The sequence below is a fragment of the Heteronotia binoei genome, chromosome 10 (genome assembly GCF_032191835.1).
Source record: "Heteronotia binoei isolate CCM8104 ecotype False Entrance Well chromosome 10, APGP_CSIRO_Hbin_v1, whole genome shotgun sequence".
NCBI lineage: Eukaryota > Metazoa > Chordata > Lepidosauria > Squamata > Gekkonidae > Heteronotia > Heteronotia binoei.
In genome coordinates this window covers 93,534,714-93,560,078 of record NC_083232.1, presented here as the reverse complement: position 1 = coordinate 93,560,078, position 25,365 = coordinate 93,534,714, and the positions used below count along the sequence as shown (strand labels likewise).

At 48.0% G+C, this 25,365-nt stretch overlaps 1 protein-coding gene across 5 annotated transcripts in view; it reads right to left on the bottom strand.

Annotated features, from left to right (window-relative positions):
* IKZF1 (IKAROS family zinc finger 1) overlaps positions 1–25,365 on the bottom strand; it is a 96,520-nt gene that overhangs the window by 13,539 nt on the left and 57,616 nt on the right. For 2 of the 5 annotated variants that reach the window (XM_060247776.1, XM_060247778.1), the window contains exons 3-5: positions 12,464–12,718; positions 1,136–1,303; positions 496–621 (exon numbers count right to left, since the gene is read on the bottom strand). In XM_060247776.1, the coding sequence (XP_060103759.1) occupies positions 496–621; positions 1,136–1,303; positions 12,464–12,718 (549 nt within the window). Of the gene's footprint in view, positions 1–495; positions 622–1,135; positions 1,304–12,463; positions 12,719–20,675; positions 20,736–25,365 lie in introns of all 5 variants that reach the window. The other 3 variants (XM_060247779.1, XM_060247780.1, XM_060247781.1) reach the window with 2 other exon arrangements.

The following is a 25,365-nucleotide window of genomic DNA, read 5'->3' as shown; positions in this document are numbered from 1 at the left end:
GAATGAGGCTTGAATGCCCTCCGCTTTCCTGGTAAAAGCTGAGATCCATATAGGGATACCATAGAGAGTTTGGGCAAGCGTTTTGGCTTTGAACACTATAATAGCTGCTGGAACTAATTGGTTGCCCCTTGCAAAGAAAAACTGTTTAATTTGAGCAGCTGAACATTTAGCCAAGTTGACGGTGTTGTTACGATGTGAAACAATCACCTTCCCAATCTGTGAAGGCCTGTTCTAAAAAAAATTCAAGTGCTCCCCGGCCCTAGAAAAGGAGTTTTCTTCCCTCTTTGGCTCTGAAGCGCTACGCAGATTAAGGGATTCAATCATAAATTCCAATTCAGATGATCCAGTCCTTTCAGGATTCTCATTATTAATTGATTATTGTAGTGCTAAAGCTAAGCCTGTGATCTTGTCCAGGTCTAGTTTCTCTAGCTGGTTCGATACAGATTGTTTAGCTTGCAAAACGTTTAATTGTGCCTTTCTGTTTAGTTCTCTTACCGGGATAAAGACCGCCGGAGAGGTTCATGGTTTGCAAATAGTTGTGGCAGCGCTCCTTGTGTTCTTCCAAAGAGCTCCGCTGCTTATAGCTCCGACCGCAATATCCGCATTTGTGGGGCTTGCCGACTGAAAGGGAGGGGAGATGGAATTTACTTCACGATCCAGATGAAATGCTGGGTAACACAGTTAACTCTGAACCAAGTAGATACAAACACTTAGAATAAACGGTCCATTCAAAATTGGTCCAAGGTCACCTAGTGAGTTTCAATCACTAGGCAAGGATTCAATCCCATGTCTTCCCAAGTCAGACACTCTAATCCAGGGCTCCCAAACCTTTTTGAGCCTGTGGGACACTTTGGAATTCTGACACAGCCTTGTGGGCACAGCCACAAAATGGCCACCGCAGGAGGCAGGACTAGCTGCAAAATGGCCGCCACAGCTTACTTTCAGTCACACGACGCGCCTCCAAATCAACTTTCTAAAAAGATCTGCCAGCCAACCAGAAGCCTTCCTGGAGAAAAGCCCATTTGGTAAAAACTCTTGATGGGCACCAGGAAAGGTGTCCATGGTGGGCGCCATGGTTACCACAGGCATCACATCAGGGACCCCCATTCTAGAATTCTCTAAGGTGCACACGTACCAGAATGGGTCCTCAGGTGTCCTGTGAGAGCATCTCTCCGGCGACAGGCGTAGTTACACAAGTGGCACTTGAACGGCTTTTCGCCGGAGTGCAACTTGATGTGGCGGAGCAAGTTGCCTTTCTGAGTAAAGGATGCCCCGCACTGATTACACTGGAAGGGGCGTTCGCCTACGGGGAGAACGAGAGGGGGGGGAAAAAAAGACGTGAGAACAGAGCTCCGACATTGTAACAGGAGGAAGATTTCAGCGAGAAAGTTGTTTTCCAACTGGTGCTCTATGGCTTCCACCGGCTGCAGGTTTGATATAACATGAGCTTTTCAGACTCAACCTGCCAGTTGCTTAACGCTTCACTGGCTGGGTCAATTTGATCTGAAAATCTAATTTTTTCCCCCTAAATCAGAACGGCACATCACAATGCAAATTCAAACTCATTTAAATAAAGTGACTGCAACATTTTGTGTTGAAGAGCCACTCTTCCTGATCAGCAGTTTTGGAATAAACCAATATCCAATTTTGCATGTTGTGGCATTTGGTGAGGCGTTTTTTTTTTTTTTTTAATGTGGCTTTTTTCAAAGGGTCTTTAAAATATGCCACTGAAGCAGCAAAATAAAAAGGAAACTCATTAAAAATGCATTTCAGGATCACAAGTTCATTTCAGCGTTACATTCTTATATTTAAATGAAAGGCACTTCATTATAACAGTTATAATAACTTCTTTTCATTTACATTTTCCCTGTATTTTCCCTTTCAATTTCTTCTCCATTACCTGGCTGTCCCTAAAGCAGCCAAATCAGGAAAGAGACAGAGAAGAAAAAGAAAGGGCTTGGGGGGGGGGGGGAAAGGGGAGAGACACACCACGAAAAAGAGAAGTTAAGACAGTGCAAAGGAAACTGTTTCTCCCACCCGGACTCCCAAAGCCTCCTTCAGTACATGGGATATCAACGCAGAAATTAATGTGAGTGCCCTTTGTTTCTTCCTGTTTTAGGAGAAACAGAAATCTAGAATTATCGGGGTAAATCAGCAGCCTTTTACCCAGTCTCATCAGCGACGTGAAGATTTCTAAATTGGATTATTTTATCATTATGATTGCCTTTTGGGTGGAGAGAAGCGCTTCCGTTTTGGCCTGAGGAACTTGAATTACCTCTGTCAATGGAGCAAATAATTTTTTATTTAAACGGGGTTTTGTCAATTTCTTAACCAATCCTCAGGTTACTCTCTCAATAAGTCGCAAACGGATTTGCATATTACCCCACACTCAATCTAGATGTAGGGTTGCCAATCCCCAGGTGGGGGCAGGGGATCCCCCGGTTTGGAGGCCCTCCCCCCACTTCAGGGTCGTCAGAAAGCGGGGGGGGGGGGAGGGAAATGTCTGCTGGGAACTCTATTATTCCCTGTGGAGATTTATTCCCATAGAAAATCATGGATTCCCATAGAAAATCATTGATCCACGGGTATCTGGGGCTCTGGGGGGGCTGTTTTTTGGGGTAGAGGCACCAAATTTTCAGTATAGCATCTAGTGCCTCTCCCCAAAATACTCCTCAAGTTTCAAAAAGATTGGACCAGGGGGTCCAATTCTATGAGCCCCCCAAAAGCTGCCCCTATCCTTCATTATTTCCTATGGAAGGCAGGCGTTGAAAAAGTGTGCCATCCCTTTAAATGTGATGGCCAGAACTCCCTTTGGAGTTCAATGATGCTTGTCACAGCCTTGATCTTGGCTCCACCCCCAAAGTCTCCTGATTCCACCCCCAAAGTTTCCAGATATTTCTTGAATTGGACTTGGCAACCCTATCTAGATGTCTTTTAAAAAGTTACGAGATTACCACAACAGCCACCACCCGTCTTAAGGAAATAATTCAGGAAGGCCGTTCCTTCTTTTCGATCTGCTAAAACTGCAACAGGCCTAAGTATGGACAATAAACGAGCGTCTAGCACAGGGGTGGCCAAACTGCAGCTTGGGAGCCAGTTGTGGCTCTTTCACAGATATTGTGTGGCTCTTGAACCCCCCACTGTCCTATTGGCCCGCTTGGAGAAGGCATTTGTCTCTTTAAATCACTTCTCCCAGCCAAGCCAGCTGGCAGCTTGGAAGTGCTTTTAAAGTTAAAGTTGCTTTCTTTCTACCTCTCCCTTCCCCATCTATTTCTTTTCCTTCCTTCCCTCCTTCCTTCCTTCGTCTTGTTTGGCCACCCCTGGTCTAGGATCATTAAAATCAATGTTTTTTTTGGGGGGGGGAGGGGAGTGAGAAGATGGAGAATTTAAAAATTCAGATTCTTAGGGCAAACACTGGTAGGCTTTGCAGGAATAAATGAGAGAGTAAACTGTATCGATGCTGGAGAAAATGGCTGGTGAAAAGCATTCCCACAGAGATAAGCTAGTGAATTTTTTTCTGATATGGATCTGGAAAACCTTTTATCTGCTAAACTCCTATGTGCCTGGCTCTTGGCAAAGCACAGAAGTAAATTCAAAAAGGAAAAAAAGAAATGAATGCAGCAAATAGAGATTAGAAAGTGTGGTTTCTGTGTGCCTGTAAAGTTGTCAACTGGCTTGGGGTGGGGAGGGGAAATGCCTTGTCCCTTTAATAGAGGTGTCCATGCAGCAATGGGCAGTTGAAACTTTTCATGGCACGAAGTTAAATAACATCACTCGGCATTTGCTGCAGATATAAAGAGATGACCAGAGAGGCCAGCTTAAAAGCGGGCAATCCGGCTGTACTGCCAGGCCTAATGCTGACCCTGCAATTGAGACATGATCCAAACCCAAGCCGGATTTACTCAAAGCACACGGCACAGTCCTTACGCAACTTCTGAACTGCACCAGTTCAAAATGGCCATAAGACCATCTGTTTGAAAGTGCTCCTTGAAAACATCTAGGTGGCCAAACTGTGGCTCGGGAGCCACATGTGGCTCTTTCACCCATATTGTGTGGCTCTCAAAGACCCCACTGCCCCGTCAGCTGACTTGGAGAAGGCAGTTGCCTTTTAAAATCACTTATTCCAAGCCAAGTCAGCCAGTAACTTGGAGAATGCATTCAAAGTTAAAACTGCTTTCTTTCCACCTCTCCCTCCCAGAGTGCCAGTTTTTGAGAGACCCAGTTTGGTGTAGTGGTTAAATGTGTAGACTCTTGTCTGGGAGAACCGGGTTTGATTCCCCACTCCTCCACTTGCAGCTGCTGGAATGGCCTTGGGCAGCCACAGCTCTCACAGAGTTGTCCTCAAAAGGGCAGCTTCTGGGAGAGCTCTCTCAGCCCCACCCACCTCACGGGGTGTCTGTTGTGGGGGAGGAAGGTAAAGGAGATTGTACGCCACTCTGAGACTCTAAGATTCAGAGTGAAAGGTGGGGTATAAATTCAGTATCTTCGTCTCCTCGCCTTCCTCAGATGTTCATGTCTTGCGGCTCTCAAACATCTGACATTTATTCTATGTGGCTCTTACATTGAGCAAGTTTGGCCACCTCTCGTCTAGGGTTACCATATTTTAAAAAGTGGAAATAAAAGGACATTGTTCCCGACTGACTACTTCAAACAAGCGATCGCTATGAAAAAACTCATTTTAAATGCTTCCACTGTTTCAGCGGCTATATTTGTTACTAACGAGGAATATTCCTAAACTTCCCACCCCAAAAGAGGACATTTTTGCTAGTTTTTTTTTAAAAAAGAGTATGGACAGTGAAAAAAAGAGGAAATCTGGTTACCCTATAATATCCCTACATCTGTGCGGGCAGCAAACACAGAAGTCATTTACAGCTTGTAAGTTGTTTGAGGGGATTGTTCATTTGGAACTCAGAAAAGGATGATCATGTGGGGAAACAGCTCTCTGAACTGCTACTTTCACTGTTAGGCTGCTGCGTGCTAGATGCTGACAGATAGAAAGAAAGAAACCAATATTGAAACTACAACCCATCGACACCCCTTAAAGCCCCAAGTTTTTATAAAGCATGTATTTTACAGTCTGAAGGGAAAATGCAAGAGAAACCGTGAAACGGAATGCTTTAGAAAGTTGCTATCGATGAAGAAATAACGCGGGATGTTACTGGCTAACACGACACCATGGAAAACAAGTTAAAGGGACAAAAGGAAGTAGACATTGCAACATCGGTCCTGGTAAGAATATGGTTGCGCTAAATGTTGCCATTTCCAGTCTTTCCCTTTTGCTGACGGCATCATGTTTTTAAAACTGAATTTGTTTGGTCCTACAGCCAGGAGCCCAGCCAGCTAAGGAGCATGCTGGAAAATGTGCTGAGGTCACAAAGCCGCACAGCCTACCAGAGTTAGCTATGAGATGAAATCATAAAGCCAACTCAGAGCGAGGGCTGCCCTTACTCTATCTAGAATCTGCCCAAGTGACTAAAGGGCAGTGGTGGGGGGAATACTTTTCTCCAGAGGTGGAATTCTAGCAGGAGCTCCTTTGCATATTAGGCTACGCACCCCTGATGTAGCCAATCCTCCAAGAGCTTACAAAAAAGAGCCTTGTAAGCTCCTGGAGGATTGGCTAAATCAGGGGTGCGTGGCCTAATACGCAAAGGAGCTCCTGCTAGAATTCCACCCCTGCTTTTCTCAGAGGGAAAAGGGAGCTGTTTTTATGTTAACTGCACATGATTCTTTTTTGATCTCCAGGGAACAGCTAAGTTATTGAAGAGTTACAGTGCCTGTTGTATGAAGCTTATGGAAAAAAACCCTTCTTGATGATACACTAAATTTCCATGGGCCATGAGGCTCCTTTTTAAACAATGTGGAGGAGCCCTCTTCAGACATCAAATCAGCTGCTAAATCTGTCTCTTCCTTGCAGCTGTTCAAGACAGTGGATCTTTACCAAGACAAAAATCTGTCTATTCTGTATACACTTTTACATCAAATGCATTACTGTCATTATTTACATTTATTTAATTCATTTATACTCCACCTTTCTCTGCCCTGGGAACTCAAAGAGGCTGACATTGGTCTCTCCTCTGTTTTACCCTTACAACAACCCTGTGAGGTAGGCTGGGCACTGAGTGGCCCAAAGTCATGCAGTGAGCTCTCCTGTGGCAGAAGCGGGATTCGAACCTGGGCCTCCCAGATACTAGTCTCACACTCTTAACCCCTGCTGCACACCAGCTCTTAAACTAGCAGCACACCACAGCTTTACGCTGAACCCCAACTCCCCCAAAACAAAAAACATTAATGTAAGTTTGTGCATTCCTTGAACTCAAGGCTAGCCATGGTAAAGCCTTTTGCATAACAGTTTCCTAGCTTGGGTTGCCAACAGACCAGGAAAGGAACATCCTGTCATTTTAATATAGAATACATGGAAATGGGCAGGGCTTTTTGGCAGGAAAAAGCCCAGCAGGAACTTATTTGCATATTAGGCCACACACCCTGACATCACCATTGTTTCACACAGGGTTTTACTGTAGAAAAAGCCCAGCAGGAACTCATTTGCATATCAGGCCATATCCCCTGATGCCAAACCAGCCAGAACTGTGTTCTGGCTGGTTTGGCATCAGGGGATATGGCCTGATATGCAAATGAGTTCCTGTGCGTTCCTGCTTAATGGCCTGATATGCCATATGCATCAGGGGATATGGCCTGATATGCAAATGAGTTCCTGTGCGCTCCTGATATGCAAATGTGTTCCTGTGCGTTCCTGCTCAAAAAAAGCACTGGAAATGGGGCAACTGAAGCTTTTTGTGGCATGAAGGTAAACAAAATGCCATGAAGCCTCCCTTAAAGGGCTAGGATATTTTTCTCCAGGTCTGTTGGCAACCCAAATCCCTAGCATACAAGTTGATTCACACAGTCCTGTGCAAACCAAACTGATTTGCACAGGGTCACCGAACAGATCCGGATCAACTTTTCAAATCAAAAAGAGGACACTGAACAATTGACAGGAACTAGGGTTAAAGAAGCCCAAAACATTTTGGATCCACCTCAGCTGGGGCTTTCGGCACTTTTCCGAAGCCTGCACAGTGAGCCCCCATCAGGTACTTACAAATAGAATTCACAGAAGCGGGGGGGAGTGGGTGCAAAGCATCGGATCAGTTTGGTTTGCCGTAGAACCCTTTTCAAAAAAACGTAATAATAGTTGGAAAATATCCGGTACTTATTCTGCATATCTGCCTTTGGCAGGTGTGCCTATTAAATGTAATTATGTCTTTTTAACGAGGGTCGGCCATTCATCACCGGTTGGCGGTTCCCAATGACGCGGTTTTATTCATTTTTCAAATATTTATTTAAGAGGACTTTGAAGCCTATGGGGTATGGAGGTTTTGCATGAATAAGTGGTTTGGCTTGGCCAGACTTACACCTTCTTCAGTCACCCCCCCCCCCCGAAATGCAGCCTATTTGCCACTTTTCATTTTCACCGTTTCAGCTGAACTGTAAGGTTGGTGGAAAGCGGGCCTCAGATTCAGCAGGCACTCACAGGAGCACAGCTTCTGAACTTTTCGGAGGGTTCCCCCACTCCTCTCCACCTACCCTGTCCATTGAATAGAAGGTGCAGCTGCATAACAATCCCTGGATTAGGAGAGCGGGCAGCCAGCCAGCCACCAGGGGCTTTGCCACGCCCCCAGCAGCCCTCATTAACCCCTTTCTCCACTTCTTATGTGATTTCAGGTGGCGGGTAGCTTGCTGGCCTTTTGAGTGGGGGGAGGGGGCAGCCCAGGAGAGTCCCAGGCGAGTGAGACTTGCTTGGGCTGGCTGGATCTCTAGCCAGCCCAAGCAGGCCTCACTTGCCCGGGGCTCTCCTTTCTTGCATCCGGTTGCTTTTGGCTGGAGGGGCGCATATGCTAATGAGTTATGCTAATGAGCCTTGCCACCTATTTTTTTTTTTTTACAAAACGACCCCTGGTGGAAAGGATTCAGAGAGCTGCTTTCTTGCCAGATGTCTTTTAGTTGAACATATGAACATATGAAGCTGCCTTATACTGAATCAGACCCTTGGTCCATCAAAGTCAGTATTGTCTTCTCAGACTGGCAGCGGCTCTCCAGGGTCTCAAGCTGAGGTTTTTCACACCTATTTGCCTGGACCCTTTTTTGGAGATGCCAGGGATTGAACCTGGGACCTTTTGCTTCCCAAGCAGATGCTCTACCACTGAGCCACCGTCCTTCCCTGAAAGAAGGAGGCCTATTCCTACACTCTGCTTGCTTCAGGGCAAGGCTCCTCCCCCTACGGGCGGAGTGCAGCAACCTTTCCCTGCCTACATTTCAGGAGATCAGCTTTATGACATCCGTCTCATCCCAAGCATGACTCCTGGGGCTCCCCTGTTTAAACTGGGTCAAATAGAAACCTGCTTTGAACCAGTTCCAAAGGGTGGTGATTAGAGCATCCACAAGTGGGTGTTCTGCCCTCAACCAAAATGGAGGGGGGGGGGACTCAGTCGGGGCTTTTCTTTGTAACAGGAACTCCTCTGCATATTAGGCCACACACCCCTGATGTAGCCAATCCTTCAAGAGCTTACAGGGCTCTTATTACAAGGCCTACTGTAAGCTCTTGGAAGACTGGCTACATCAAGGGGTTGTGGCCTAATATGCAAAAGAGTTCCTGCTACAAAAAAAGCCTTGAACTCGGTGGAGGGTGGACAGAGCTAAGTACTAGCTTTTTTTACTTTCCCACCTGAGTCCCTGCGTAACGGAACATCTGGGTTTTTTTGACCACCATGTGACACAGAGGCCGTTTTCGCACTCACGTTTTACTGGCGCCACGACCCTCCTGACGCCGGCGAATCTGCATGGATTTCGCACCAGAAGCGCCGGCGCACCCAGAAGCGCCGGCTACTTCCGTCGCTAAGCCAGCGCAAACGGAAATCGCAAAGATGCAGGAAAACGTTTGCGCTGGCTTAGCGACGGAAGTAGCCGGCGCTTCTGGGTGCGCCGGCGCTTCTGGTGCGAAATCCATGCAGATTCGCCGGCGTCAGGAGGGTCGTGGCGCCAGTAAAACGTGAGTGCGAAAACACCCAGAGGCTGTGATCACACACACTAAACGATGCACTTTCAACCCACTTTCGAGGCACTTCCCAATTGGATTTGCCAGTTCACATAGTAAAATCCAGTTGGGAAGTGCACTGAAAGTGGATTGAAAGTGCACTGTTTCGTGTGTGTGTGATGACAGCTAGAGGGTTGGACTGGATGGGCCACTGGCCTGATCCAATATGGCCTCTCTTATGTTCTTAACACCATGGCTTAACTGGGAGCGGGAAGGGGAAGGTTACTGGACCACAGAGGACTCAGCTCAATTGTTGCCTTGTTGGTGCTTATGCACCAATGCAATGGAGGCAAAGGGGGAAAGATGGGGTGGGGCAGCGGTTGCATCCCACACCTGATTAATGTGTTCGCAGATGGGAACAGATTCACACACCCCCCCCCAAAGAAAAGGCAAATAATTCCCTGCCTGTCGAAATAATAGATACGTTGAAACTACACGTTAATACCATAATTAAGAAGTAACCTCCAGGGGTACAGTCCTGCCACCTCGCTGAACTATTCCAGATAGTGTTTTGCAGGCCTTTTTTTGTAGCAGGAACTCCTTTGCATATTAGGCCACACACCCCCATGTAGCCAATCCTCCTGAGTTTACAGTAGGTTCTGGACTGAGAGCCCTGTAAGCTCTTCAAGGATTGGCTACATCAGGGGTACGTGGTCTAAAATGCAAAGGAGATCCTGCTACAAAAAAAGCCCTGGTGTTTTTGTTTTGTTGTTTTTTGAAAGTGTTTTTGTTTTGCGTTGTTGTTTTTTCAAGTAGCATAACGCCCAAAGTAACAACATCTGTAACGACATTTATGATTCCTGCAACCTTTAGCAGAATCAAAAGTAGGCTTTCTAGCGTAAACCAACCAGAAAGGATTTTTACTGTACGGACTGTGTTGCTTTTTTACCCAACTAACTCAGTGTCCAATGAATTATCTAGATCTCAGTCTAGATAATTAGCTCAGCAGAATTGCAAAAATAACAGTTCCCTTGAACCAAACCGCACATTTGGCACGCACTCTTCCTGATGCAGTGAGATGCAAGCGTCTTATGTCCTCAAGGTTTGGAAAATCATTTTCAACAATAGGCCTCAATACAGAAATATATACATAAGCTTGCAAAATTATATCAGTTAACAGTGATGAAGCCTTTTTGTGGGTAGAGGGAGACTCAGACAATCTACTTTTAACATCTCTGGTTAATTAGTTCTATTCACTGAAACTTTTCATTTCGTTTATTTATTGTGAAATACAGGAAGTTATAAAACGGGCATTACGGGTATACTATCAGCTGATCTCATGGGTGAGCTAAGCGTACTTGGAAGAGAGACCACCAAGGAAGACTTTGCAGAGGAAGGCCATGGCCAACCACCCCTGGCTCAGTCACTTGACTTGAAATCCCCTCGCTGGGGTCCCCATAAGTCAGTTACACCTTGATGGCACTTTACATACGCACAGAACAGGCATTTCCCATTTTACAGGGATCATATGAACATATGAAGCTGCCTTCTACTGAATCAGACACTTGGTCCATCAAAGTCAGTATTGTCTTCTCAGACTGGCAGCGGCTCTCCAGGATCTCAAGCTGAGGATTTTCACACCTATTTGCCTGGACCCTTTTTTGGAGATGCCGGGGATTGAACCTGGGACCTTCTGCTTCCCAAGCAGATGCTCTACCACTGAGCCACCGTCCCTCCCCGATCATTAACAGCACAATCCTAAACAAGCCATTCTGTGGCTGTGTGATCACACACACTAAATAATACACTCTCAATCCACTTTCCAACTGGATTTTGCCGGTTCCCACTGTGAAATCCAGTTAGAAAGCGGTTTGAAAGTGCATTATTTAGTGTGTGTGATCGCAGCCTACGTTCACAAAAGCTGCTGAGATCAGAAGGGTGTGATTCTATTTTGGATTGCACCGTGTCATTGCTAATTTTGCAAATAGCAAAAATCAACAATCCCGCCCTTGAAAAGAAAAGTATGAAAAAGTTATTTCAAAGATTTGCCAAAGCCATTAGTTTCAATTAATGTTTGGATTTTCTCAACTAGCTTAGCTGGGAAGTGGGATAAAATGAAAGTCTAGACATCATTAGGATTACTTTCAGAATTATTAGTAGGATTAGTAAAATTGTCTGTCTCATCCAAATTTGTTCTGCAGAGAGCGTTCGGGAGTGCATGGCTCCATTTGGGTGGCAATGCAGGTAACAAGGCGTATCCCCCTCCGTACCATGAATTCATACCACAATGTATGCGTCAAATCCAAATATGCACTGCAATGCAAATGAACATCTGCATCCAGTGTGTACATGCGTGTGCATCCGGTCCAGTGATGGAATCTATGGATAGAATCTAAATCTACCTTACTATGCTCCGGGGTGGAATTCTAGAAGGAGCTCCTTTGCATATTAGGCCACACACCCCTGATGTAGCCAATCCTCCAAGAGCTTACAAGGCTCTTTTGTGTAAGATCTTGGAGAATTGGCTACATCAGGGGGTGTGGCCTAATATGCAAAGGAGCTTCTGCTAGAATTCCACCCCTGCTATCCTCTACCTTACTATGTCTCCCACCTCACATGGTTTTGGTTTAGGTATTTCCCATGACTCCCAGCAGAGCCTTTTGGGTGGTCAAAGGGGACCTCCTCCTCCTCCCTTTTTCACCAGTGGAAAAGCTGCTTGGATCCAACCATACATATAGAAGTTTCCACCACATCTCTCTCCCTTAATCTATGAGGGTGCCCATGGAATATCTTTGATGTGTGGAATAAGTGCTCTTTCGCGTGAGATGAAAAACAATAAATATTCACTACCAGGGGTCGTTTTGTAAAAAAATAGGTGATGGAGCTCATTAGCATAACTCATTAGCATATGTAAGCCCCCCCCCCCAGCCAAAAGCAACCTGACGCAAGAAAAGAGAGCCCTGGGCAAGTGAGGCCTGCTTGGGCTGGTTAGAGAGCCAGACAGCCCAAGCAGGCCTTGCTCTCCTGGGGCTCTCCTTAGCCCAACAGTCAAAAGGTCAGCAAGCCCCCCAAAATCACATAAGAAGTGGAGAAAGAGTGGTGCAGGCTTCTCCAGGGGTTCATGAGGGCTACTGGGGACGTGGCAAAGACCCTGCTGGCTGGCTGGCTGCCCACTCTCCTAATCCAGGGATTGTTATGCAGCTGCACCTACCGTTCAATGGACAAGGTAGGTGGGGAGGAGGAGGGGGAACCCTCAGAAAGGTTCAGGAGCTGTGCTCCTGTGAGCTCCTGCTGAATTCATGGCCTGTCCACCACATGCAGCAAGAAATAACATGCTTAGAAGAGTCTCATAAATAAATCTCTTCTTACCGATGCGGCAACCCTTTGCCGCGACTAAAGGAAACAAACAAAAAAAGAAACTCCGCCAGGCCTTACCAGTGTGGCTTCTCTTGTGAACCATAAGAACATTGGGACCGATGCAAATGATCCCACAGATATCACACTTTAGCTTTCCGTTTGGGAGCCGAATGCCTCCAGCGCCTGACATGGCTTTGCCGCCATGGTGCGAGCCATTCATTTTCTCTCCCGAGGCATCAAGCATTCGTAAATCCTCCGCACATTCTTCCCCATTCATTTCACAGGCACGCCCATTCTCTTCATCACTCTGTGTCTCTATTTTAACATTACTGGCTGAAAGAAACAACAGAGGGATGCCACTCAGTGCATTGGGCTTTTTTTAAACAGACAAACAAAAGACAGCATAGCGGCAAAGAGACGGCGAAACGCGAACGCACCGCTCGGCAGCATTGGTTAATACAAGTTCAGTCGATGCGCTTAACGTTTCTGAGGGGTGCAGCGGAACTATTGCGGAAGCACCAGGAAGCGTCCGGCAACGACTGCTGGGTGGATACCTAGAACAAAGTCTGAGTACAGCAGCACCTTGAAGACCGACAAAGTTTAATTCTAGGCATAAGCTTTCAACGGGCATACCTGCATGTATCTGAAGAAGTGCGCCTGCACACAAAAGCTTGTTCCCAGAATTCAGCTTTGTTGGTCTTCAAGGTGCCACTGGACTCCAACTTTGATCTGTTGCTTCAGACCAACACGGCGACCCGCCTGAATATATCTACATGGATAACTCTAAGCCTCAAGGCAGCGTTGGTAAGTCTCGTATTAAGTGGAAAAACAGGAGGGCTATCAGACATCATTAAGATGATGCAACGTGGTGGCCTCGGGGATTACTTCCTGCATCTCTAGAAACAACAAGGACTACGTAAGAGGTTGGGTTTTGGGGCAGTTTTTTGCAGGAATGTCTCATTCGGTCCTGACTTGTTAGCAGGATTACCAACCTTGAGGTGGCACCGTCCTGGAGATCTCCCACTATTACGACTGATTTCCAGATGACCAAGTTCAGCTCCCCAGGAGAAAATGGCCGCTTTGGTGGATGGGCTCGATGACGTTAGAACCTGCTGAGGTCCCTCCCTGCCCAAACTCTGCCTTCCTAGAGCTGCCAGCCTCCAGGCGGGGCCTGCAGATCTCTCGCTTTCACAGCTGATCTTCATAGGGCTCCCAAGTTCCCGCTGGGGGGCAGGGGATCCCCCTGGTTTGGCGGGCCCGGAGGCCACCAGGGAGATCCCTGCCCGTCGTCGCGTGGTGTGATGATGTCATCCAGAAGTAACGTATTGCTCTGGGCATGTTGCGCAGGATGTTCTAGGAACTCGCTGAAACTATGGTTTCACACAGGGACACTCTATTTCATTTTCATTTTCCCATTTTATTGGATTTATATCCCGCCCTCACCACCGCGGCGGCTCAACGTTTCCCTTCCCATTTGGAACGTGCTGGGGGTACAACATTTTTATGACGTGCAATATAAGAACTGCTTCGGATAGGCAATTGTTAGCTTATGTCGCTACATTCGGAATTTGCAACTCTGGAAGAATAAAGCGGGTGGAATGATTTCACAGGGAGGTTACCATCATTTGTCAGGTTGAGGCCAGCCAACGTGGGGAACTGGCGCTAGAGCACTGCAAGCCGAACCCCCCCTCCCGCCAATCACCCGATTGGCGGGTAAAGACTTGCTCAAAGTCAGTGCTGCGGAGCTGTACTTTATGGTACCATAAAGTTCTCCCTCCAAATTGCTAGAGCGTCCCCATGTGCAACCATAGAGTTTCCAGCAAATTTCTAGAGTACCCTGTGCAACATGCCTGGCATAATATGTCACTTCCAGGTGATGTCATCATGCAGCGCACGCTGCACACATGCAGAAAAAGGTCCCCCGCTGACAGCTGCGGAGGACTTGGCAACCCTAGATCTCCAGCTAGCAGAGATCTGCTCCCTTGGAGAAAATGTCTGCTTTGGAGGGTAGATTTTTATGGCATTGTACCCTGCTGCAGCCCTCCTCTCTCCAAACCCCACCCTCTTCTGGATCCACCCCCACAGTCTGCTAGTATTTCCTAACCCAGAGCTGGCAACGCTAGCTGTAAACCATCAAGCTGAATGCCATCAACGTATTTTGGCGAAGCAGAGTCTGAAACCCCTTTCTGCGCTTTTGCTAGGGTTGCCAGCTTCAGGTTAGGAAGTGACTGGAGATTTGGGTGGTAGAGCCTGGGGGAGGGGCCTCAGCGGAATATAATGCCATAGAGTCCACCCTCCAAAGTTGCCATTTTCTCCAAGAGAGCTGATCTATAATCTGGAGACCAGTGGTATTTCTAAGAGATTGTCAGGCCCAGCCTGAAAGTTGGCAACCCTAGCTTTTCCAGTCTCGGGCAGACAGTAAAACCAGATTTATCGTGCACCATGGTAGGAGACCATCTAGAGCTAGTGGGCCAGCACGGTGTAGTTGTCAGACTCCCAGACTAGGAGACCTTTCAAGTCCCTGGCCATAAAGCTTATCGGGCTAGCCATTTCCCCCCCAGCCTAACCAAACTCACCGGTTGGTTGTTGTCAGGGCTCTTTTTGTAGCAGGAACTCCTTTGCATATTAGGCCACACACCCCTGATGTAGCCAATCGTCCAAGAGTTTGCAGGGCTCTTCTTACAGGGCCTACTGTAAGCTCCAGGAGGATTGGCTCCATCAGGGGTGTGTGGCCTAATATGCAAAGGAGTTCCTGCTACAAAAAAAAAAAGGCCCTGGTTGCTGTACAGCTACAATGGGGAAGAGGGGAGAAAGATGCCGAAGCCATTGGAGAAAAAAGTGGGGAATAAATTTCCAGATAATTCAACTTGACGGGTCAGAAGTTGTGCAGGCCTGGGATACAGAAACCAAGGGGGTCTTTTAATGCTAAAGGAAGAATGAAACCAGATGAAAACGTTATTCATTTCTGCTTTTGCTCTCCTATGGGCTCTTTCTTTTCCTTGCACAAGTTACTGTGAAGAAATTTAATTACTTGAGCAAACAAAAAAAGTGCTAGAATTCAACAGGCATAAGCAAAAACGTTTCCCTTCCCATTTGGAATGTGCTGGGGGTACAACATTTTTTATTACGTGCAATATAAGAACTGCTTCGGATAGGCAATGGTTAGCTTATGTTGCTACATTCAGAATTTGCAACTCTGGGAGAATAAAGCGGGTGGAATGATTTCACAGGGAGGCTACCATCATTTCATCAGGTTGAGGCCAGCCGACATGGGGAACTGGCGCTAGAGCATTGCAAGCCGAACCCCCCCTCCCGCCAATCACCCGATTGGCGGGTAAAGACTTGCTCAAAGTCAGTGCTGCGGAGCCGGCCGGCTGGAGCAGGAAGGAAAGGGCGTGCGCCACCGCCTCCTCCCACTTTCTGGATGATGTCAGGTGATCAGTGGGGGGGGGGGGGCGGCTTTAGATGGCCTGCTGGGGAGTGCGGCACTTGAGCACCGGTTCCCCTTCCCACTCCCTCTCCAGGCTCCACCCCCAAATCTCCAGGAATCTGCCAACCAGCAGCTAGATAACCTAGATCAGGGGTGGCCAACGGTAGCTCTCCAGATGTTTTCTGCCTACAATTCCCATGGCCAGCTGGCTGGGGCTGATGGGAGTTGTAGGCCAAAAACATCTGGACAGCTACTGTTGGCCACCCCCCCCCCCGACCTAGACAACCTCTCTCATTCTCTGCACGCAAAAAGCTGTTTTCTACACTGAAGCCAGTCGGAACACCCATTCTGCATCTGTTGCTCTACCCTTGTTATGCCTTACACGATACTGCGCATATTTTAACTTTTAGTCTACTTTCCTTTTTTCTTGAGATTTTTGTAGATTTGTAACAGCCAATGGTTAATGACAATAAATGAACTGAACTGAACACCCATTCTGACAGGTAGCCCTATGAGGAGGGGCTATGGCTCAGGGGCAGAGCATCTGCTCGGCATGCAGAAGGTCCCTGGTTCAAATCCCTACCATCTCCAGCTACAGAAACAAAACAGGCCAGGGCCCCCAAACCTCTTGAGTCTGCAGCCATACCTGGAATTTTGACAGAGGGTGGTGAGTGCAACCCCAAAATTAGGGTTGCCAGTCTGCAGGTGGGGGCAGGTGATCCCTTGGTTTGAAGGCCCTCCCTCCACTTCAGGGTCATCAGAAAGTGGGGGGAGGGGAGGAAAATGTCTGCTGGGAACTCCTTTATTCCCTGTGGAGACTTATTCCCATAGAAAATAATGGAGAATTGATCCGCAGGTATCTGGGCCTCTGGGGGGACTGCTTTTTGAGGTAGAGGCACCACATTTGCAGCATAGCGTCCAATGCCTCTCCCCAAAATACCTCCCAAGTTTCAAAAAGATTGGACCAGGGGGTCCAATTCTATGAGCCCCCAAAGAAGGTGCCTCTATCCATTATTTCCTATGGAGGAAGGCATTTAAAAGGTGTGCAGCCCCTTTAAATGTGGTGGCCAGAACTCCCTTTGGAGTTCAATTATGCTTGTCACACCCTTGCTCCTGGCTCCACCCCCAAAGTCTCCTGGCTCCACCCCCAAAGTCCTCAGATATTTCTTGAATTGGACTTGGCAACCCTACGAAATGGCTGCTACAGGAGGCGGGGCTGAATGGAATACCTTCCTCCTCACACCTCTTGGGAAGAAGGAAAGCCTCAACAGGAAAAGGAACCGCACAATGACTAAGGAAAGTGCAGATGCTTACCAGTTCTCCCAGTCCTTCATTGGAAAACATCATTTGAATGAAAGCAGTGAGTAACAAGCTCTGCGTTTTAGTGGCCCCACCCACCTTCTGAAAAGCTCAGAAGGCAACATCAGGGGAAGGCCTCTGCCTCTATGCCCTGTTGTCGGCCCTCCCAAGGAACTGGCTGGCCACTGTATGAGACAGGATGCTGGACTAGATGGACCACTGGTCTGATCCAGCAGAGCTCTTCTTATGTTCTAGTGAAGGCCTCAGCTTCTCTGCCCTGTTGTTGGCCCTCCAGAGGAACTGGTTGACCACTGTGTGAGACAGGATGCTGGATTAGAGAGACCACTGGTCTGATCCAGCAGGGCTGTTCTGATGTTCTTATGAAGGCCTTGGCCTCTCTGCTCTGTTGGCCCCTCAGAGGAACTGGTTGGCCACTGTGTGTGTCAGCCCGGGATGCTGGACTAGATGGACCACTAGTCTGATCCATCAGGGCTCTTCTGATGTTCTCATGAAGGCCTCAGCCTCTCTGCCCTGTTGTTGGCCCTCTAGAGGAACTGGTTGGCCACTGTGTGAGACAGGATGCTGGACTAGATGGACCACTGGCCTGATCCAGCAGGGCTCTTCTGATGTTCTTATGAAGGCCTCAGCCTCTCTGCCCTGTTGCTGGCCCTCCAGAGGAACTGGTTGGCCACTGTGTGAGACAGGATGCTGGACTAGATGGACCACACGTCTCATCCAACAGGGCTCCTCTGATGTTCTTATGAAGGCCTCATCCTCTCTGCCATGTTGTTGGCCCTCTAGAGGAACTGGCTGGTCACTGTGTGAGACAGGATGCTAGACTAGATGGACCACTGGTCTGATCCAGCAGGGCTCTTCTTATGTTCTAGTGAAGGTCTTGGCCTCTCTGCCCTGTTGTTGGCCATCCAGAGGAATTGGTTGGCCACTGTTGATTAGAGAGACCACTGGTCTGATACACCAGAACTCTTCTTATGTTCTCATGAAGGCCTTGGCCTCTATGTCCTCTTGTTGGCCAACCAGAGGTACAGGTTGGCCACTGTGTGGATCGGACTGGGATGCTGGACTAGATGGACCATTGGTCTGATCCAGCAGAGCTCTTCTTAGGTTCCTAACATGTAGAAACCATGATACACATATGCAGGTACTTGACATTTATGTCCCTTCCCACAGAATGGGATCCTAAACTAGGATGACTAGCCACCTTCAAGAGGGGTTTAGATAAAAATATGGAGCAGATGTCCATCAGTGGCTATTAGCCACAGAGTGTGTGTATATATAATTTTTTTTGCCACTGTGTGACACAGAGTGTTGGACTGGATGGGCCATTGGCCTGATCCAACAGGGCTTCTCTTATGTTCTTATGTGACACAGAGTTCTGGACTGGATGGGCCATTGGCCTGATCCAACAGGGCTTCTCTTATGTTCTTATGTGACACAGAGTGTTGGACTGGATGGGCCACTGGCCTGATCCAACATGGCTTCTCTTGGGTTCTTATGTGACACAGAGTGTTGGACTGGATGGGCCATTGGCCTGATCCAACAGGGCTTCTCTTATGTTCTTATGTGACACAGAGTGTTGGACTGGATGGGCCATTGGCCTGATCCAACATGGCTTCTCTTATGTTCTTATGACTAGGAATCTTGGTTTTTGGGAGAAAAAAAATAACCGGGCTTAAGCTGTGTACCTGCATTCACACTTCACAAGTGACCAGAATTATTCTTAAGCCACTTCACTGTACTCTGTGCAAAAACAAAAAGGTGGTGGTGGGGTTTTGAGCCAGGCATGCATATTAGCTACAGTTGCCAACCTACAGGTGTGGCCTGGAGATCTCCTGGAATCACAACTGAGCTGCAGACTACAGAGATCAGTTCTGCTGGAAAAAATGGCTGCTCTGGAGGGTTGGACTCCAGGGTCCCTCCTCACTCCCTGCCTTCCACAGGCTCCACCCCCAAAACTCCAGAAAATTCTTAACCAGGAGCTGGCAGGCCATGAACAATACAAGAACTCGTGGGCATTCGATGAAATTGCTGAGCAGAAAGGTTAAAACGGATAAAAGGAAGTACTTCTTCACCCAAAGGGTGATTAACATGTGGAATTCACTGCCACAGGAGGTGGTGGCGGCCACAAGTATAGCCACCTTCAAGAGGGGTTTAGATAAAAATATGGAGCACAGGTCCATCAGTGGCTATTAGCCACAGTGTATGTGTGTATATAAAATTTTTTGCCACTGTGTGACACAGAGTGTTGGACTTGATGGGCCGTTGGCCTGATCCAACATGGCTTTTCTTATGTTCTTATGAACCCAGCACACCGCAGCCCAATGGGCCTCTGAATGCAGCCCCAGAGGGTTCATGGCACAGATGGAGTTCAGCCAGGAAGATCAGATGCCAAGCCACTATTTTACATCAGTTTTCTAGATATAGGGTGTAAGGAACAGCCTAGTTAAGGGTAAATACTTCTAAACTCATAAGAACATAAGAGAAGCCATGCTGGATCAGGCCGATGGCCCTTCCAGTCCAACACTCTGTGTCACATAAGAACATAAGAGAAGCCCTGTTGGATCAGGGAATGGCCCATCCAGTCCAACACTCTGTGTCACATAAGAGAAGCCCTGTTGGATCAGGCCAATGGCCCATCCAGTCCAACACTCTGTGTCACAGAAGAACATAAGAGAAGCCATGTTGGATCAGGCCAGTGGCCCATCCAGTCCAACACTCTGTGTCACAGAAGAACATAAGAGAAGCCATGTTGGATCAGGCCAATGGCCCATCCAGTCCAACACTCTGTGTCACATAAGAGAAGCCCTGTTGGATCAGGCCAATGGCCCATCCAGTCCAACACTCTGTGTCACAGAAGAACATAAGAGAAGCCATGTTGGATCAGGCCAATGGCCCATCCAGTCCAACACTCTGTGTCACATAAGAGAAGCCCTGTTGGATCAGGCCAATGGCCCATCCAGTCCAACACTCTGTGTCACACAGTGGCCAAAAAACCCAGGTGCCATCAGGAGGTCCATCAGTGGGGGCAGGACACTGGAAGCCCTCCTACTGTTGCCCCCCCCCCCCAAGCACCAGGAATACAGAGCATCACTGAGCCATTGAATTCCATTGACTTCTGCATATGTTTAATTCTCCCACTTTCCATAATGGGAAGCAAAAACATTATAACTTGGGTGGCCTTTTACCAATGGCTTCTCAGCCAACACTGGCTCAGGATCTCATTACTGGCTCTTTTTTTGAGAAGACCCTGTTATCTCCGGAGCATCAGCTGGTCTCCCCCCTCCCCCCAGCAATCATTTAACACTAACAGGCAAATAAGTCTCCTCTTTAAGCAGTTTAGCCATGTGTAACGATAATGGGGGGGAAAAAAAGACTTGCAAGCGGCAAGCAGGAGAACAGAAAGGGAAATAAATACACGGACCTGCTCGGCTGCCGCAAAAGGCAGGCGAAGGAGCGCACGAGGAGCGATAGGCGATCAAATGCGCGAGGTGGGAAAACGGGAAGCTTGGTCACACGCAAACAACGCATGCACGGTATACTTACGGGAAAAGGATTTGGGGAGGATGGCGTGGAAATCCCTAAAGCCTTCGGCCCCGTAGGCAGCTGCAAACAGAGAAGGCAAAGAAGAGGCTAGGTTGTCGTCAGCCGGCCAGCGGCGCTAGTAGTCACAGAACCACAGAAGGTGGCAGTCATGCGAAAGAGACAGGGCCACGGACAGCAGAGACACAGCAAGAAAAAGATGGGGGGGGGGGGAAGCAAGCCAGCAAAAGACCCCACCTGCCTTCTGGGATTGATTACTTGCATATTTGTTTTTGCACAGTGATACTTATTGGCAGGGGTCATTGTGGAGAAAAATAGGTGGTGGAGCTCACCCAGGGAATGCTGTGCAGCTGCACCTAATGGACAAGGAGGTGGAACTCTCAGGAGGAGGAGGTGGAATTCTCAGAAAGGTGAGCTCCCGCTGAATCTGAGGCCTGCTTATTGGGATATCTGGTGAAGGCAGCAGAGTTTTGCCCAGTCGCAGAACCGTCAGAAATGGTCAGCTTCTCCAGCATTCTGTATCTACGTGAGATGTATCTCTTTTTTTGTAGAAAAAGCCCAGCAGGAGCTCATTTACATATTAGGCCACGCACCCTGGCCTGGGAGCGCATGGCTGCTGCATGGTGGGACGGGCCGGCCAGAGCCCTGGGCAGCCCAGATGGAGCACCGCTCCTGTGTGCTCCAGCAGAAAAAAAAAAAAAGCCCAGTGTCTATATGAAGAAGAAGATATTGGATTTATATCCTGCCCTATACTCTGAACCTCAGAGTCTCAGAGCGGCACACCATATCCTTTACCTACCCCTTCTATATGAAGAAGAAGATATTGGATTTATATCCTGCCCTATACTCTAAACCTCAGAGTCTCAGAGCGGCACACCATATCCTTTACCTCCCCCGCCCCATAACAGACACCCTGTGAGGTGGGTAGGGCTCAGAGAACTCTGACAGAAGTTGCCCTTTCAAGGACAGCTCTGCGAGAGCTATGGCTAACCGAAGGCCATTCCAGCAGCTGCAAGTGGAAGAGCGAGGAAGCAAACTTGGTTCTCCCAGGTAAGAGTCCGCGCACTTAACCACTACACCAAACAGGTTCTCACTACACCAAACTGGCTGAGAGACTTGAAGTGTCAAGTCGGCAGATTCAATAATGAGGCTTTGTTGATACAAAGTAACTAGTTTATTGATATCATAGTTCTCGACTACGAGGAGATTGAAAGACTGAAGATCATACAGTAAAAACCAATCATATAAGGTACACTTCAAAGGGATTCTTGAGGGAGGGGTACTATGCGGGGCACATTCACACATTGATGTTACCATTTCGTTCTCAGGCCTACTTTGGCCTTGAGCGTTGCCAACCTCCCCCGATGCCCGACCTGAGAAGGCACTATAATCTCTTTCACATATTCCCATTTCAAAGCAAAGCTACATAACAAAGGAAAGGAGGGGGGTGAGGAGAGTTCAAGCTAGCAGCATTGGCATACAGTATGGCTTTACCCAGGATGCTTCTCTCCTGAACCAAGGACTGAGGTCAGGCTTGACCAGAGTTAACACAGACTTGACATGAAGAGCCATGTGTCTCCATGGAAGGCCATGTGAAGTGAGAGGACAAATGTAGAGAGAGGAAGGGTCACTCCCAGGTGAAGCTAAAGAGAGGCTTCTCGTTCAAGGAGATGACACCTGCACACACTTGCAGTGATGTAGCACCTACCCCGCAACGTCCAGGCATGCTGAGTGGCTCACTCCAACAATCCTCACGCAGTGGCTCGGGAACCTTCCGTGACTCTTCTGAGCACCATCCCCCCCAACATGGCATCTGCCCCGTGTTTCAGGAATGTGGACAAGGCCTTTGGCCTAGTAGGGTTTGTGTTTGGCAGCTGCTACCAGAAGAATAGGTGAGGCACAAGCCTCCCTAAGGTGCACCGTCCTTTGGGAGGGATGGTGGCTCAGTGGCAGAGCATCTGCTTGGTAAGCAGAAGGTCCCTGGTTCAATCCCCGGCATCTCCAACTAAAAAGGGTCCAGGCAAATAGGTGTGAAGAAACTCAGCTTGAGACCCTGGAGAGCCATGAATGGGGCTGTGGCTCAGTGGTAGAGCATCTGCTTGGGAAGCAGAAGGCCCCAGGTTCAATCCCCGGCATCTCCAACTAAAAAGGGTCCAGGCAAATAGGTGTGAAGAACCTCAGCTTGAGACCCTGGAGAGCCATGAATGGGGCTGTGGCTCAGTGGTAGAGCATCTGCTTGGGAAGCAGAAGGCCCCAGGTTCAATCCCCGGCATCTCCAACTAAAAAGGGTCCAGGCAAATAGGTGTGAAGAACCTCAGCTTGAGACCCAGGAGAGCCATGAATGGGGCTGTGGCTCAGTGGTAGAGCATCTGCTTGGGAAGCAGAAGGTCCCAAGTTCAATCCCCGGCATCTCCAACTAAAAAGGGTCCAGGCAAATAGGCGTGAAAAACCTCAGCTTGAGACCCTGGAGAGCCATGAATGGGGCTGTGGCTCAGTGGTAGAGCATCTGCTTGGGAAGCAGAAGGTCCCAAGTTCAATCCCCGGCATCTCCAACTAAAAAGGGTCCAGGCAAATAGGCGTGAAGAACCTCAGCTTGAGACCCTGGAGAGCCATGAATGGGGCTGTGGCTCAGTGGTAGAGCATCTGCTTGGGAAGCAGAAGGTCCCAAGTTCAATCCCCGGCATCTCCAACTAAAAAGGGTCCAGGCAAATAGGTGTGAAGAACCTCAGCTTGAGACCCTGGAGAGCCATGAATGGGGCTGTGGCTCAGTGGTAGAGCATCTGCTTGGGAAGCAGAAGGTCCCAAGTTCAATCCCCGGGATCTCCAACTAAAAAGGGTCCAGGCAAAGAGGTGTGAAAAACCTCAGCTTAGGACCCCAGAGAGCCGCTGCTAGTCTGAGTAGACAAGACTGACTTTGATGGACCGAGGGTCTGATTCAGTAGAAGGCAGCTTCATATATGTGCAGGTCTCATGCTAGGGATGGAAGGAGGGTTGCCTGGAGGCCTCCTGGAATGGGGTGGAATTCTAGCAGGAGCTTCTTTGCATATTAGGCCACGCACCCCCCGATGTAGGCAATCCTCCAAGAGCTTACAAGGCTCTTTTTTGTACAAATCTTTACAAAAAAGAGCGTTGTAAGCTGGTGGAGGATTGGCTACATCAGGGGTGTGTGGCCTAATATGCAAAGGAGCTCCTGCTGGAATTCCACCCCTGACCATAAGATTCCATTGCATAAAGTTCTGGTGGAACATGGAATATCCATTTCACTTAGGGTTGCCAAGTTCAACTCAGAAAATACCTGGGGACTTTGGGGGTGGAGCCAGGAGACCTTCCCATTCCCTAAAATAAATAAAAATACAGCAGTGCAATTCTCCTGGATAGTTTTCATTTCCTTATCCCCCCAGCAGCTGCAATTCCAGTAAACGAAAGTGAACACACATTAACAAAGTAGCCAAAATAAACAGAGTTCACAAGGGCACACCCCTGATGTAGGCAATCCTCCAAGAGTTAAAAAAAAAGAGAGCCTTATAAGTTCATGGAGGATTGGCTACATCAGGGGTGTGTGGCCTAATATGCAAAGGAGCTCCTGCTAGAATTCCACCCCCTCCTCCGGACGAACCTTTACAGCACTTCTCACCACCACCATTTAGAAGACTCTTAGAGGTCCCAGGCTCTTTTTAAAACTACACTTCCCAAGATTCCTGGGAAAAATGACTATTAAATCATGCCCTTTTGTTCCCCAAGCCCTGGGCAAGAAACCAACAGATTCAGACTAACCTTCCTAGAGAGCACTGAATTTCTCTTATTGGCTCAAGAACTACCCAATCAGCTTCGTATATGCATTCCATCCCTGACTTGGGAGTCTGACTTCCAAGTAAATATTAGTGGCAAGCGCAAAGCAGCATCACACAGATAAGTTATCTCTCTCCGAGCAACCAGGGAAAAGGAGTTCCACCCATCTCCATAGGTTAGCAGTTCCTTACATGTTCAAGAAAGCTGAAACACACAAGAATGCAAACAGCAGGCAGATTTTCCCTCTAAGCTGAGTCAGCATGAGCTAGCTCACAGTTTTTTAGCCTCCGGATCACACCTTTTTTGTCTTAGCTCAGGACAGATGGCCCCAGAGCAAACTAGTTTATACAGTAGCTCACAACTTTCATGCCAGTAGCTCACAAAGTAGAATTCTTGCTCACAAGACTCCACAGCTTAGAGAGAGCAAGCCTGTGGGTATCTCACAGAACGGTGGTTGTAAACCTCCAGTCGACAACTTCGGAGTAAGCAGTTGTTAAAAATTTTAAAGAGGAAGACAGGGGCACAACCCCCGGGGATGTTGTCTTGTGCCAGTCCCACTCTAACGGCTGTGAGCTGTGTGACAGCTTTCCTCTTCTTGCTCTATTGAGCTTGTGAAGAAATGAATTTTTTTTCCTTCGGAGGCTTGAAATCACTAAAACCTTCACTCTGAGTTTTAGAAGTTTCCCCCCTCTCTGGGCAGAGAAAGGGCAAAAAGGGGAGACGTCAGTTCAGTTGCTTTCCAGACTTACCTCAGCCCACCTTCATACAAATGCTAATATGTCTAGACAATGGGATGGTCAAACTCCCCCACCCTTCAAGCAGGGAACAGAGACTTGGAGGTGTTAAATACTAGAGAGACTTCAGGAAGGAATTCCTGAAGAATCTCCAGGAAAAGCTTCTCCGA